Source organism: Catharus ustulatus, chromosome 3, assembly GCF_009819885.2.
Source record: "Catharus ustulatus isolate bCatUst1 chromosome 3, bCatUst1.pri.v2, whole genome shotgun sequence".
Classification (NCBI taxonomy): domain Eukaryota; kingdom Metazoa; phylum Chordata; class Aves; order Passeriformes; family Turdidae; genus Catharus; species Catharus ustulatus.
In genome coordinates, this window is record NC_046223.1 from 23,726,529 (window position 1) to 23,739,271 (window position 12,743).

A 12,743-nucleotide genomic window follows, 5' to 3' on the forward strand; every position below is an offset into this window, starting at 1 on the left:
ATATCACTATTTATTCATTTATATCAGGGAAAGAGCTAGAAAAGAAATAGAAGGTGCTCCTTGTAAAAGTACAGTGTAAAGCTCAGTGTGCTTTGAGGTTTGCATGGGCCTGTAAACAGAGATTTAGCACCTAGTACAAGATCTGAGTAGAAGGTATGGCACATAATTGCTCAAGGAATACCAACTGTGCTATTAGGAATATGTCAGAAACCAATGGTGGTTTCATGCTTTCAACACACAGTGTTTGAAAAGGGTATTATAAAATGCCAGTTCAGGAAATCACAGCCCTGATTTTTTTGATAAAGTTTTCCTAACCAGGCCAGGCAGATGATTTTTAAGTTTGCCAATATAGTGTTGCAGTTGGTATTCAAAAGCAAGGTTGAGTAGCAGCTATAGGAGAATGCACAAAGGGGTGAATATCCTCATGGGCGCTGCACAAGTGTAAATGGACGGGCCAACAAGGGAAGCAAGCATTCAACATTGCCAAGCTCAGAGAAGCCTAGATCCTCCTTCCAGGTTATATTTTTAACTGGATTTTGCAATAGAGCAATGGATTTCCTGATCCCTGGGGCTCCTGGCCTTCTATCTGGCCTCTGTATTACAAGTTATGACTGCTTGCAATGGATTGAAGCCAAAAGTTTTTTGTCCACATCACCGGCTGTCAAAACACAGGGACTTCTGTCTGGGTGTGTAGATACTCAGTTTTGGAAAAGCAGGAGGGAACATTTTGTTCATCTTTCCTCATGTTTCTCCCCAGACACACCAACACTCAGACACAGAGAAAAAAACCAAAGCCCAAATCGTGCCACACTTCCTTAGTATCTTCCATATAATTATAGAAAGCAATCTAGAAATATTAAGGTTTCACAGTAGCAAAAGCATTGAGCTCATTAGGGAATCAGAAAGTCGAAATAACTATCAGCTGGTTGGTTGCAAGGTTAGGAAAGGTTTAGGAGTTCTATTTTCCAGTCCTTTAATCTAAGCTCTAGGCCACAAATAAGAAGTCAGCCTGGAATTCACAATCAACATTGAAATAACAAAATTTTGTTTATACCTTGACAAGTACCGGTTTCACTTTATCAGACTGTATTGTTGCAAACCTGTAAAGAGTGTTTGCTTTTTAATATCGAGATGTTGTTTGAAGAGAATGAAGTTGCTCTCGGACCTCAACACGTAGAATGAATTTAATGACACATGAATAAATATATATTAATTCTTTTTTATTAAAGTATCAAAACAAACTTGAGAATAGAAAACAAACCGCTTTTTAATGCATTTTAAAGTTCTCCTGAATAAAGCATACTTTGAGAAAACTCATGCAACATACCATTCCTGTGTAGCTGTTTAAACACTCTTTTCCTGGGCACAGTGGTACCCTGAGTACCATCGCTTCCAGAGCAGCGTGCAGGAGCACGCACACACACACACACACACACACACACACACACACATAAAAAAGCAATACAGAGCAGCTATGACTGCACATGTAAAGAAATAAAAATAGATTATCTTCTGACAATAGTAGTGGTACCATATTAACATTTGGCATGCTGAGTAAATAAGATCAAGCAACAAATGCATGACGCCTGCGTCACCAGTGATATGGTTAAAAGCAACCATACAAATTCCCTAAGGGAGACACATGAATTCTGTCATTACAGTCTCTCTGGCAACACTTTATAACCAATTATGAGACAAACAGCCCTGTCTGCTGGTATTTGAGGGGCAAAAAGCAAAGCCAAGGTGTGTGATACCAGGGCGACGCCTTGGTTTTATGTTTCCACATTACAGAAGTCAAATAATGAACATTGTCTGACAAGTTTGTTGTACACACTCCATGTATATCTGTTGTCTGGTATACAGCTGGCCCAAATACAAACTTTCCCATTAAGCCAGAGAAGTTGCCACAGAGGCTCCAAACTCTGCTTACAGGACATGAAAACAACCTCTCACTGAAGTCAATGGAACCTCCTTCCAATAAACAGAAAGATTCTTAAGACAGAATTGGACCTAGAACGTCACCTTTGTAATACATTCACTTTTCAGATACATGAAGTACATACCTTTAACATGTGATATAGGACATTACAATATATCCAGATCTCAGGAAATAGTGCTAAGTAGTTCTGCTGCAGAATATAACAATCATATGAGGACCAGGTACAATATGTGATGGACTCATGCGAGACTTGCAGGGTAAGAAGCTCATGGCTGAGGTATCTTCAAGTTTAGCCTTTAGAACAAACACACAATTTCAACACTGCGGGTCTGGTGTAAAATATTATGCACTGTAAGCTCCACTTGTATTCTGATTTGTTTAAATTGTGACATTGAACAGTCAGACACCACTGATGGAGATACAGAATTTTGGCAGGTACAATATCTGCACCCAATCATTCAGGACACTCAGTGCCCCACCTTCAAAAAAGATGAAGGGTAAGTGTTTTTAATAGTGGTGTCTCAAATACAACTGGTGAAGTTTAGGAATATATAATATTAAACACCAAGAGATAAAAGTAAAAAGACAGCGCAACACTTGTGTTTTCAGTTTTATCTTGCTCGCAGTATTTATTAGCTCTACTCATTATGGTATTAGTGATAAATAAGGATAATATTTTCTTTTACAAAAAAAAAGTAAGGGTATATTTTATAGAAATAAACAATCTGAGAATTTCACAGAAACATCAGAATTTCAACACTCATAGCTCCAACTGTTTTGTCCAGCAGCTCTTCTACCAGTTCAAAAACATCCAAGGTTAGTATTTAATAAAAAATTAAACAATTATTCACTACATCAAAACTCTTGCCTCCTTTAGATTCTAAGTAATTCTAAGCAACTTTTGATCGACTGTAATTGCCACTCAAATGTAAAACAAAAGTAGCTACAATCATAATTTTTCCCTCTAAGTCACCTGGCAAAGGAAGTAATCCTGACCCAGATGGAAAAAAGCTTTGCCAAGTTCTTATGCCTGTAAGAGCTATCTGCATGAGCAGACCCACTGAAATCCATGGAATCTCTTCTATCACTGAGGGGTAATAGCATGAATTAAGGCTTGTAGGATTAGACCCGAGATGAATTAAAATTTTTTTTCCAAGGTTCAGGAGTCTGGGATTCACTCCTGCAGTTCTTTACTTGAGCAAAATCTCTATCAATACCCCTGCACAGTTAGTTTCCTCTTTCCAGTTCAGTGGGTTCAATTCACCAAGTCAGTAAGTGATGGTACAAGCTTCTCTTCAGCAATTCAAGGAAAAATTGTAGTCCCCAAGGGGTAGTATCTGGGGTGATAGCTCATAAAATACAAGCTAGGCTACATAGATGTTTTGCAAGAAACATTTCCTTGTCACACTTACTAGACCCTTCAAATTCAGCCACTGAGATGAGTCACAGAAAAAACCCACATGAGTGTTGTGAAAAAAATTACAAACCTTAGTTGGAACTACAGAGTTTTTTTGTGTGTGTGTGTGTGTTAGGTTAGAATGCAACATTACACATCAGTACATTCTGCCAGAAACCATCCTGCTGGAAATTCAAAAATACTCAGTCTTCTTTCCCTACCAGCAACAAGGAAGAGTAGTGTCCATCCAGCACAGCTGTCTGTACCACGTGCATCGCTGGAAGTCATAGTGTTCTAGCACAAACCTCGTGAGTGCAGATACTGTGTACTAGCAGAGAGCTAAAACTTCGGAAGCTGTTGTCTGTAGCTCCTAGGAACAGCAAGTATGACAGGTGCAAACCCTACATTTGAGGCAGAAGGCTCTTCAATTTGATTGAGACCAGATCTTCCCAGGACAAGAATCGCTGTCAAGCCAAAATGATTCTTTCCACTTATGAAAGCAATCTGCCCTTCCTAAAGGCTCTTGACTAATAGAATCCTACACATTATGTCAGGCTCCCCCACGGATTCTGGTAGCTGTTAAAAACTTTATAAATATTTTCACGTTTGCCGTGTCACTTAACCTTGCAACGTGCCTTCTTTGATCTGTTGAATAAAAAGATTTCTTTCATCTTCAGGTGTCCTTCCGTTCTGTGCACGGACTATACACGTGGGCCTGTGCAGATTTAGCATGTATATCAAATGCTGCTTCTCATTCTTCAGCTCCTCGATCTGGGCTTTCAACTCCGCGTTGATCGTTTCCAGCTTCTCTGATTCCTAGCACAGAGGACAGACACAGCTTTTACACTGAGAACTTCAAATAGTACCTGGTTTTTTCTTACAGTTGTGGTCTTTTATAGGTGGGAAAGTGTATGGCTGGCAGAGAAAGGAATCACATGTACTTAGTGTGCTGTAATGATGGAACTGTACATTCCCCAATCACTAATGGCCTCAAAATCAGATTGAGAATTACCTCCTTTGGCCTCTAGAGAATGTAATGGAAATTGAAATGTGAAATTCAAACTTGTGTTCACTTAGGGTGACAGATACCCAAAGCATTAGTGCTATCTTCTGCAAAATTATTCTGAGCTTTTTGGGTCAAAAATTGACCCAGAATTATCTATGCTGCTTCTTAACTCCCTGGAACATCAAGTCACATATCTATAAACCCATGTTAAGCTATCAAAGTGCAAGCATAGCTTTTTTCCCCTGCCCCTAGATACAGAAATATACAGGCCTGTGTATCTAGATACAGGCCTGGTACTACTGAAATACAGTTTTATATCACAGCACAAGAGGTGAAGATGTGACTATGCTTCTAGGACAGAGAATTCAAGCTACCACACCACTCTGTTCATAAAGAAATCAGAAATTACTTATAGGTGTTTGCAGGCTTTCTGCAGTGAATAATTTATGAAATGTGATTTTACTTCTTTTTGTGTTCAGTGTATACATTCCAATTAATATTATCCCCACAGATAAGATTGGTCACTGAAACAGTAATCTCTTTTCACTCCTACCATGCTTTCACTTAATGCCAGTTGCAACCAGGCTTGGATTTAATATGTGGCACATTTATTTGTTATAACTAATGCATTAAGGGTTTTGGGTGACATCTTTCCAATTTCCTACTATGACATTACCCTATGCTATCTGTTTGGACCCTGGCAGGATGACAGACAAAGAACAATTCTAGCCAGTCACTTACTTTTTGCAAACATTCTGTTTTTTCCTTCTTTTTGTTTCGGCACTTTGCCGCAGCAATTTTATTCCTTTCCCTTCTTCTCTTTTTTCTTTCATCCTCTTCAGGAGAAAACTGTCCCAAAAAAAACCAGATACACACAATCCATAAGATGCTGTAAACAGGAGACCTGTATTTTGCTAACTTCAGGATTTTTAAAATCAACATGGATAGTGCTGTCAGTGCTCACATCATGAGTTACATAAAAATGAGATTCTGACCTTGTTTGCCATACAGTAGAGGGGTAGGAACTTCATTTAAAAGTCCATAAAAACCTGACTGGAGCGGGGTTGTATGCAATCTATAGGATGGCTCATTTAAAATCAGTGGTACTCAAAAAACTTACTCAATGTGTCCCAGACTGCCACACCTGCATCCCTCCTTCATTTCCCAGGGAGGAAAAGGAGGAGGGGCACAGAGAGCAGAGTGGAGGATGTGTCGTGAGTGAGGCAGCGAGAAGGGAGTGAATTAAAGGCAGCACCAAAAAGGGAATACTAGCACACTTCCTTCTGTTTCCTGGGGAGCTCAGACCAAGATGTAACTCTTTCCTTGACTGAAGTTATTTCTTCACTTCCAAAGAGCAATATTTTTCATGGATAGTATCATCTTTAGGCAAAAACTTAGTGTGGACACAGCAGGTCCATGTCTTAACCCCCATGGGCTCTGCTGGACTGTCCTCAGGGAAACAGAACTTCTTATTCCAAGTTCAGCTGCCACTGGGCAGGGAAACCAGATTAGCACTTGGTCTAATCACTGTAAAACATTGTCTGTAGTCCATAATTGAGAATAAAATATCCAGCTATGAGAAATACCAGAGGGTTTGCCCAAAGCACTCAACAGAGAGCCAAGCAGCTGGCTTGAAAGGAAACAAGTATGGTACAGAGGGTTGTCTATAGTTAATACAATTACTAGTCTAGTGGCAAAACTTTTTTAGAGAATTAATCATTCACACCAAAACTCTGTTTAAAGAGCCCTACCTCTGTTTTCAGCACTGATGTTTCCACTGGCCTTTCAGAAACAGTCACCGTGTCCAAAGTGGAAGACATCCTGTGGAACTGACGCTTGTTCTGAATGGCAAACCTCAGTTCCTCCTTCACCAGGGGGGTTAAATTTGTGAAATCATCAAACCCCAGTGACCCTGCAGGGGACAAAGTGGGAACAATTGCGGAGGCGCTGACTTCTAATGCAGATACCTGGCCGGGGTGTTGGACCATCATTTTGCTGAAAGATAAAAAGAGACAGTATTGATAGTCTTTCAACAACTTTAGAAAGGCAAATAACATCTCTTAGAGGTATATTTCATACTGTGAATAATACTGTAGTTCTTATACTGCTTCAGCCCCCGTTCCTAGTCTACCCTAATCTCTCAGCAGAGACAAGCAGTTGAGAATTTGAACACTCAAAACCCTTTCAACTTTATGTTAAGTCAAAGTTAGTATTTAAAACTAAGAACAGTATCATGACACAATTTCTAGGTCTTTCTGAAACTTAATATTTTAAAAATTGTGTGCAAGTATGTATACTGCTAAGTTTTAAACTGATAGTGAGAATCGAGTGAATAGGAAGAGAAAGAAAATAAGAACAAAAGTCAGAAAGCAATAAGTAGTATTATTATTTAAAGTATAGAAGGAGAGTAAGAGTATCTTCATCTTTAGAGCTGTATCACACGAATTCCAGCTCCAAATGATCCTTGATCTTAGCTACACTTAGCTCAATGAGTTCCACTAGAAGCTGAAACTTGCTAACCACAAGATCTGTCACAAAATGATCACACTCAGTTTTACACACAGTTGTAGATTTGGGTATAAACTCCTGAAAAACAGTTAACAATAAGAGCTGGCACAAAGGCAAAAGTCTCTATATGCTCTGTGGCTCCACAGCACAGGCTGAGTTGGACGGATTGACTCATGAAAAATGTGAAGCCGTTTGTTTCATTCCTTTGCTCTTGTAAAATTTGAAACTGTCCTTATGTGCCCTCTATGAGAGGCTTGAAATTCTTAAATATTCATGGTTGGATCTTCTCCTGACATAAAACACTGTGATTGAAGAATCTTTAGGGGAATTATGCAAATATAAACCCTTGGAGCAACCTCATATCTAGATTTCTGAAGAAAACAAACCTATCCAACAGTGCTCTCTACTTTTCTCTTTTTAGTAATTCTTATCATTTTTTTAGCCAATTTTGAAAGGAGAGAGGCCCTGTGTGCTTTGTGAAAACTGGTGGCCCCACTGAGGGAGAAAGAGGCAAAACTCAGCAGCCAATCATCCAAACACAGTGGGCTAGGTGATGCACACATCCCTGTAAGTCACAGCCCATCTCTCACCAGCAGAGGTGAGATAAGAGGTCTGGAAGAAAACTGAGCACCTTTTGTGTGTGATCCAAGGGACAAACGGTGCAAATCCACAGGAAAAGACATTGTAATACTTCCCTTGTTCATAAAGTGATTTGTGTTAAGTTGGATTTTGCTGTGTCGGTTTTCCAGCAATCTTTGGTGTGTAGATTTTTGTTGTTGTTGCTGCTGTTCCGGGTTTGTTTTTTTTTTTTTTAATAGGTCTATGAATAATTACAGTATGTCTTATCTACTCTGGATTATAACCACAATAATTACAGAAAAGTCAATTATTATTAACTTAATGCAGGTAAGCAATCAGTTGCCTTGGGGTAGCAGTGTGGGTAAGCTAAATTTCCACAGGGTCGACCCAGAGCTGCACAGTTCCCTGTACATTACTTCTGGAACCCAGCAAGAAATGTTTGGGGTCATGTGCCTTAACAAGATAGAATTTGCTCAGAGATATCTAAAAATACACTGTAAATCCACACTGGTGCAAATGAGAGTAGACCCTGGTTCATCACTAAGTGAGGTAAACATAAAAATCAGAGGAGAGTGAATTGCCTGTTGCTGGAAAATATCAGGTCCAGCTTCAATCTTCCTCACTTCTTTCTCACCCAGTCATCACAGAACAGCTGAACACTTGCCAGAGTCTCAGGGTGAAATCCTGACCCCAGTGAAATCCAAAGGACTTTTTCTGTTGACCTCAATGGGGCCAGGATTTCACCCACAGTTATTCAAAATAGGGAAATTATTTGGAACAATTTGTTATTCAGAAAGACCTTGGGAAATTTATGTAATTCTCTTCAGAAAGCCCCTGCTCATGAGTCACATTTAAAGTACTGATACAGTTTAATCCTATAATCTCAGAAAGCTAGCAGTTACTCTTTTCCAGCAAGTCAGAAATGGCCCTATTAATTTCCAGCTGAAGTCCTCCCAGTATTATTTACCATTTACCAACATTCTACTAATTTAAACAGGCTAATTCCAACTGACACTGAACCCCTCACTGCCAGCAGAAATTTCAGTTTCAATTTATTTTCACTGACTCAGTCTCCTTGAATGCTGGTGATGGCTTCATTCAAAAAAAGTTAATTCTGTATAATTCAATCCAACCAGGAGTCTTAAAGTAACAGTAAAATTGTTTTTCTAGCCTCCAAAATGATTAGTTGGGATAATACTTTTCAAGCTCTGCTGGTTTATTCAATTATTTTTCAGTTTAGGTGAACTTTTAATTAAGGTCAGCAGCAGCACTAGAGGAAACCAAGAATGTGCCTGAGAAATTGTGTTAATTATGGATTTCTAGTAGTTAGTGCTAAGTGCACCACAAACACCAGCAAAACCCTACTATAATGGCTTCAGGTCCTCTCCCCCACCTGTCACTAGAGTGAAAAAGAGGAGTGGTCAGGTGCCCAGAGCAGGAGAAAGTGTCCTTGACCGCAGGAACTTGCTGCTCTCCTCCCCGGACAGCTCAGTGCCCTCCCAATCATCCTGAAATGCACTTCCAATTCCTCCAGCACTTTTGGGGAGGGCAGGCCTGCCAGGGGGCTGAGGCTTCTGTAAGGATTTCTGCTGTGAGCTGAGTCCTATTTTGCAGAGCTCTTTTTTTTCCTGGGGATTCTGAACAGTGCCTGGTAGGGCAGCTTCCAGTCTGCCTCTGGGATTGTTAGGAGCCACCACCACACAAATGACAGAAATAATCAGCCTGATGTCAAAGCTCCTCAGTAAGCTCAAAATGCTCCCTTTTCATAACAGCAAGGTAGATGCATTGCAGTTTCTGAGGAACAAATCTGTTTTTAGACATGTTCTACAAATAGGAAAACTAGATTTTACTCTTTTTAAAAAATGCAACAGGTTGCCCTTCCTTGCCCCAGCTTTTGTACAAATTGTCCCCGTGTCTATAAGCCATGCAGAGCACTATCTCATTTTCTCCGGGTTTGTGAAGGCTGGGGAAACAGCAGGAATAAGAGTATCAAGCCTTTAGAGTGTGATTCCATCGCAGCCTTTCTGGTACAATCTCTGTTTACTTTGTTAGACCACGCACATGCTCTGGAGTTGCTGCCGCTGGAGGTGCTGAACACTCCTCAGCCCTGCACTGTTACCGGCACGGCTCGTCCCGGGCTGAGTTAGTGCTCCATTGCTTTAGCCTTACTTTTGGAACTCTCAGTAGTTTCATTATTCATGTTACCCTCCCAATTCAGGTAGGTTCAAACAACTCCATACATTCGTCCTCCCCCTGCTTTTTGTTTGTTGTTTTGCAGATGATTGTTTTCATCTACAATGAGCTTTTACATCTCATCTGCCAAGATTTTGAAATCAGAACGCGCTTTCTAGCTCTGCACTTCCAGTATGTAAGGACATTCTTGTTTAATTTTAATATTGAAAGTGACTACTTTCAGTTTTTTTCTTGCTTAACAGCAGATGGCTGACTGTGCTTCTTGGTTTTATTTCTTCATACAAATTCCTTTTCCTCTGGTGCTGATGCAATAAACCTTGATAACCACTGAGGTTAATCTTAAACAGCATTAAGAGCAATTACAGTTCACAACCTCTGTGCACGCTAGATGACCTTAAGCTTTCTGACATCCCACATCACTCCCGAACCATTTTCTGCTGCCTTCCAGCTTCTCAAGCGCTGTTGGTAGGAGGCAAATTCATTTCCAACAGGAAACTCGCGCTCGAAAGAAGCTGGCTATTGTATCACGCCTGATTTGCTTAGGCAACAGTTTACCCACGGATCTACCTCACGTCAAGACGCCGGGACAGAAAGTGAATATCCCGGGCTGTCACGAGAAGCTGCCCTCGGTTTGTGGGAACATCAGGGATAGCTCTGCTCGTGCGGGACAGCACGGGGCTGTCACCGCCCGGGCTGTCCCGCACCGCTCCCCGCCTGTCCCCGCGGTGCCGCTCGGCCATCCCGCGGCTCCCCGCGGTACCGGGGCCGGTACCGGGGCCGCGCTCCCTCGGCGGCCGCCACCGCGCGGTGCCGAGCGGCGCAGCTGGCCCGGGACAGCGCTGGGCGGGCTCGCCCGGCGCTCACATCTGGCGGCAGCCCGGGCAGGGGTTCCCCCAGATGTGAGCGAGGGGTCCGGCGGAGCTCGGCGGGGCCGGGGCTCTCCCGGCGCTCACGGCGGCAGCGCCGCGCCCGGCTGCTCCCGGGACACAGAAACTTTTGCCGCGGGTCCCGCGGCGGGCATCCATCCCCGGGCGGCGGGACAGCCTTCCCGGAGCCCAGCCCCTCGTCCCGCCGGCAAGGCGCTCCCGGCTCCTCTCGTGTCCCACCTACCTCCCTGCCGCCGCTGTCCCGGCCGGAGCGAAGGGGCTCGCCAGCCCCGCCGTCCGCGCTGCTCCGCCGCCGCCCGCGGAGAGCAGCTCCCTCGGCTCCCCGCTCCTCTGCCGCTCGCCCGGGTTGCATCACCCCCCTTTTATAGCCGAGCGGGCAGCGCTGGTATTTACTCTGGCGGCGAGTCCCTGGCTGATGTCATGCTATTAATAGCCTCTCCGAAAGAGAGGGAGGAGGGAAGCGGGCCCGCGGCGGTGATGCAAGGCTTCCCCGCCGGCACGGCACGGCTCGGCACCGCACGGCACGGAGCGACACCGCCGCGCCGGGCCGGGCCGGGCGGGCAGCATCCCTCGGAACCCCGACAGACCCCTGCTCCTCACCCCCCCCTCCCTTTTATCTATCTATTTATTTGTTTATTCATTAAGTCTCCGAGAGAGTTTCCTCGCTTCTGACAATAAATCAACGTCCCTCTCGCGACGTATTAAAAAAAAAAAAAAAAAAAAAAAAAAAGAAAAAAAAAAAAAGAAAAAAAAAAGGCAATTGTGTATTTTTTTTTTCCGAAAGGACTGAAAAGCGATCTTTCTCTAGAGGAAAAAAAACCACTTCATGCCTATCCCCCCCCTCTTCCCGTTCTTTCCATTCTCCTCCCCACGCTACTTTAGGTGACAGCTAAAAGTTCACATAAAGGAGAAGGCTTCATTTTTCACTTTGAGGAGTAAAGACCCGTTTAATGAAATTAAAGAAATCTAAAAATAACACTGTTTGGGGTTTTTGCTTGTTTTGTTAGGGTATTTTTAAAAAATTTTCTTAAAACACAGCAGCATGTTATTTCCTTATGATCTCAGGAAAAAACAGGGAGTTCCTACAGCAGAGAGGGAAATACTGTTGTGGCTGTGGTAAAGGGGTTTTTGTTTAGTTCTTTTTTTTCCCCTCTGGTTTGTTAACAGACAGAAAACACCTTCTAACAGCCTTCAAAGTGCTAGAAAATAAGATGTAACAAAAACAAAAACAAAACACCAAAAAAAATCGCCCAAGCATTTACCTGGAGGAGATACAGAAAGCTTAAAAAGACAGATGCATGGGATTATCCAGTACAATAATAATTAATATATAATACATGCAAACTTGTTATTTAGCCAGTCTTCAAGTCCCTGCACTTTGCATGGAAAGACCAGGACATTCCATGCTTGAGGATATTGTAACTAAACCAATAAAAAATGGATACCTTCATATATAAAATGTATTGTATAATCAAGTGCTCAAAATGGTTGATTCATTTTACAATGTTCAATATGCCTGTTTTGATAATAGGTAATATGTCTTGAGGGGGTTATTCTGGGATATTTTAATTACTTGGAGCATTTTGTCAAGGATACAGATTTCTAATAGTAGTTTGAAAGTTCCTCTGTATCTCCCTTCTGTGTGCATGTGGTTGTCTGGATGTACATGTAGAGATATAGAGATATAGATACAGAGATATAGAGATATAGAGATATAGAGATATAGAGATATAGATAGAGAGATAGAGATAGAGATAGAGATAGAGAGATATAGATGTATATATATAGATATAGAGAGAGAGATGAAAGAAAGAAAGAAAGAAAGAAAGAAAGAAAGAAAGAAAGAAAGAAAGAAAGAAAGAAAGAAAGAAAGAAAGAAAGAAAGAAAGAGAAAGAAAGAATATTGGCCACACTACAGACGGGAGTAGTAAATTCAGCTTTTTTAAATGTCCAAGTGCTAGTAACTTTGCAAAATTAACACTACTATTTTGCATTTAGTTGCCTGCTCTTGAAAGCAAAATACTGGTGTGGTGGGAAAGGAAGGAGTCTGGAGTAGTGAGGCTGGCTTCCCTCCTGTGGAAGGTGCAGTCGCACCCTGTTCTCTGCAAACAAAGAAGTGCACTTTGTGAGGGCAGGAGAGAACTCCTCTGACCTACCTGGCAGCTCTCCATTTACAGCTCCTGTGAGCTGCAAGCTTTTCTTTTTCACTCACCTCTAGATAAATCATTCTTAGCT

At 42.0% G+C, this 12,743-nt stretch overlaps 1 protein-coding gene across 1 annotated transcript; it reads right to left on the bottom strand.

Moving 5' to 3' along the window:
- Positions 1-2,541: 2,541 nt before the first annotated feature.
- Positions 2,542-10,826, bottom strand: ATF3 (activating transcription factor 3). The gene is made up of 4 exons (XM_033056651.1): positions 10,732-10,826; positions 6,093-6,336; positions 5,083-5,190; positions 2,542-4,151 (listed from the first exon to the last, which is right to left on the bottom strand). The coding sequence occupies exons 2-4, from the start codon at positions 6,330-6,332 to the stop codon at positions 3,954-3,956; spliced, it is 546 nt and encodes a 181-aa protein (XP_032912542.1). The 5' UTR covers positions 6,333-6,336; positions 10,732-10,826; the 3' UTR covers positions 2,542-3,953.
- Between the last annotated feature and the right edge of the window lie 1,917 nt (positions 10,827-12,743).

Coding starts and splice junctions, on each gene's coding strand:
- ATF3 (XM_033056651.1), bottom strand. CDS start 6,332: ATGATGGTCCAACACCCCGGCCAGGTATCTGCATTAGAAGTCAGCGCC. Junction 5,191..6,092: donor CATCAGTGCTGAAAACAGAG/GTAGGGCTCTTT, acceptor TTTTTGGGACAG/TTTTCTCCTGAAGAGGATGA. Junction 4,152..5,082: donor AAACAGAATGTTTGCAAAAA/GTAAGTGACTGG, acceptor CCTCTGTGCTAG/GAATCAGAGAAGCTGGAAAC.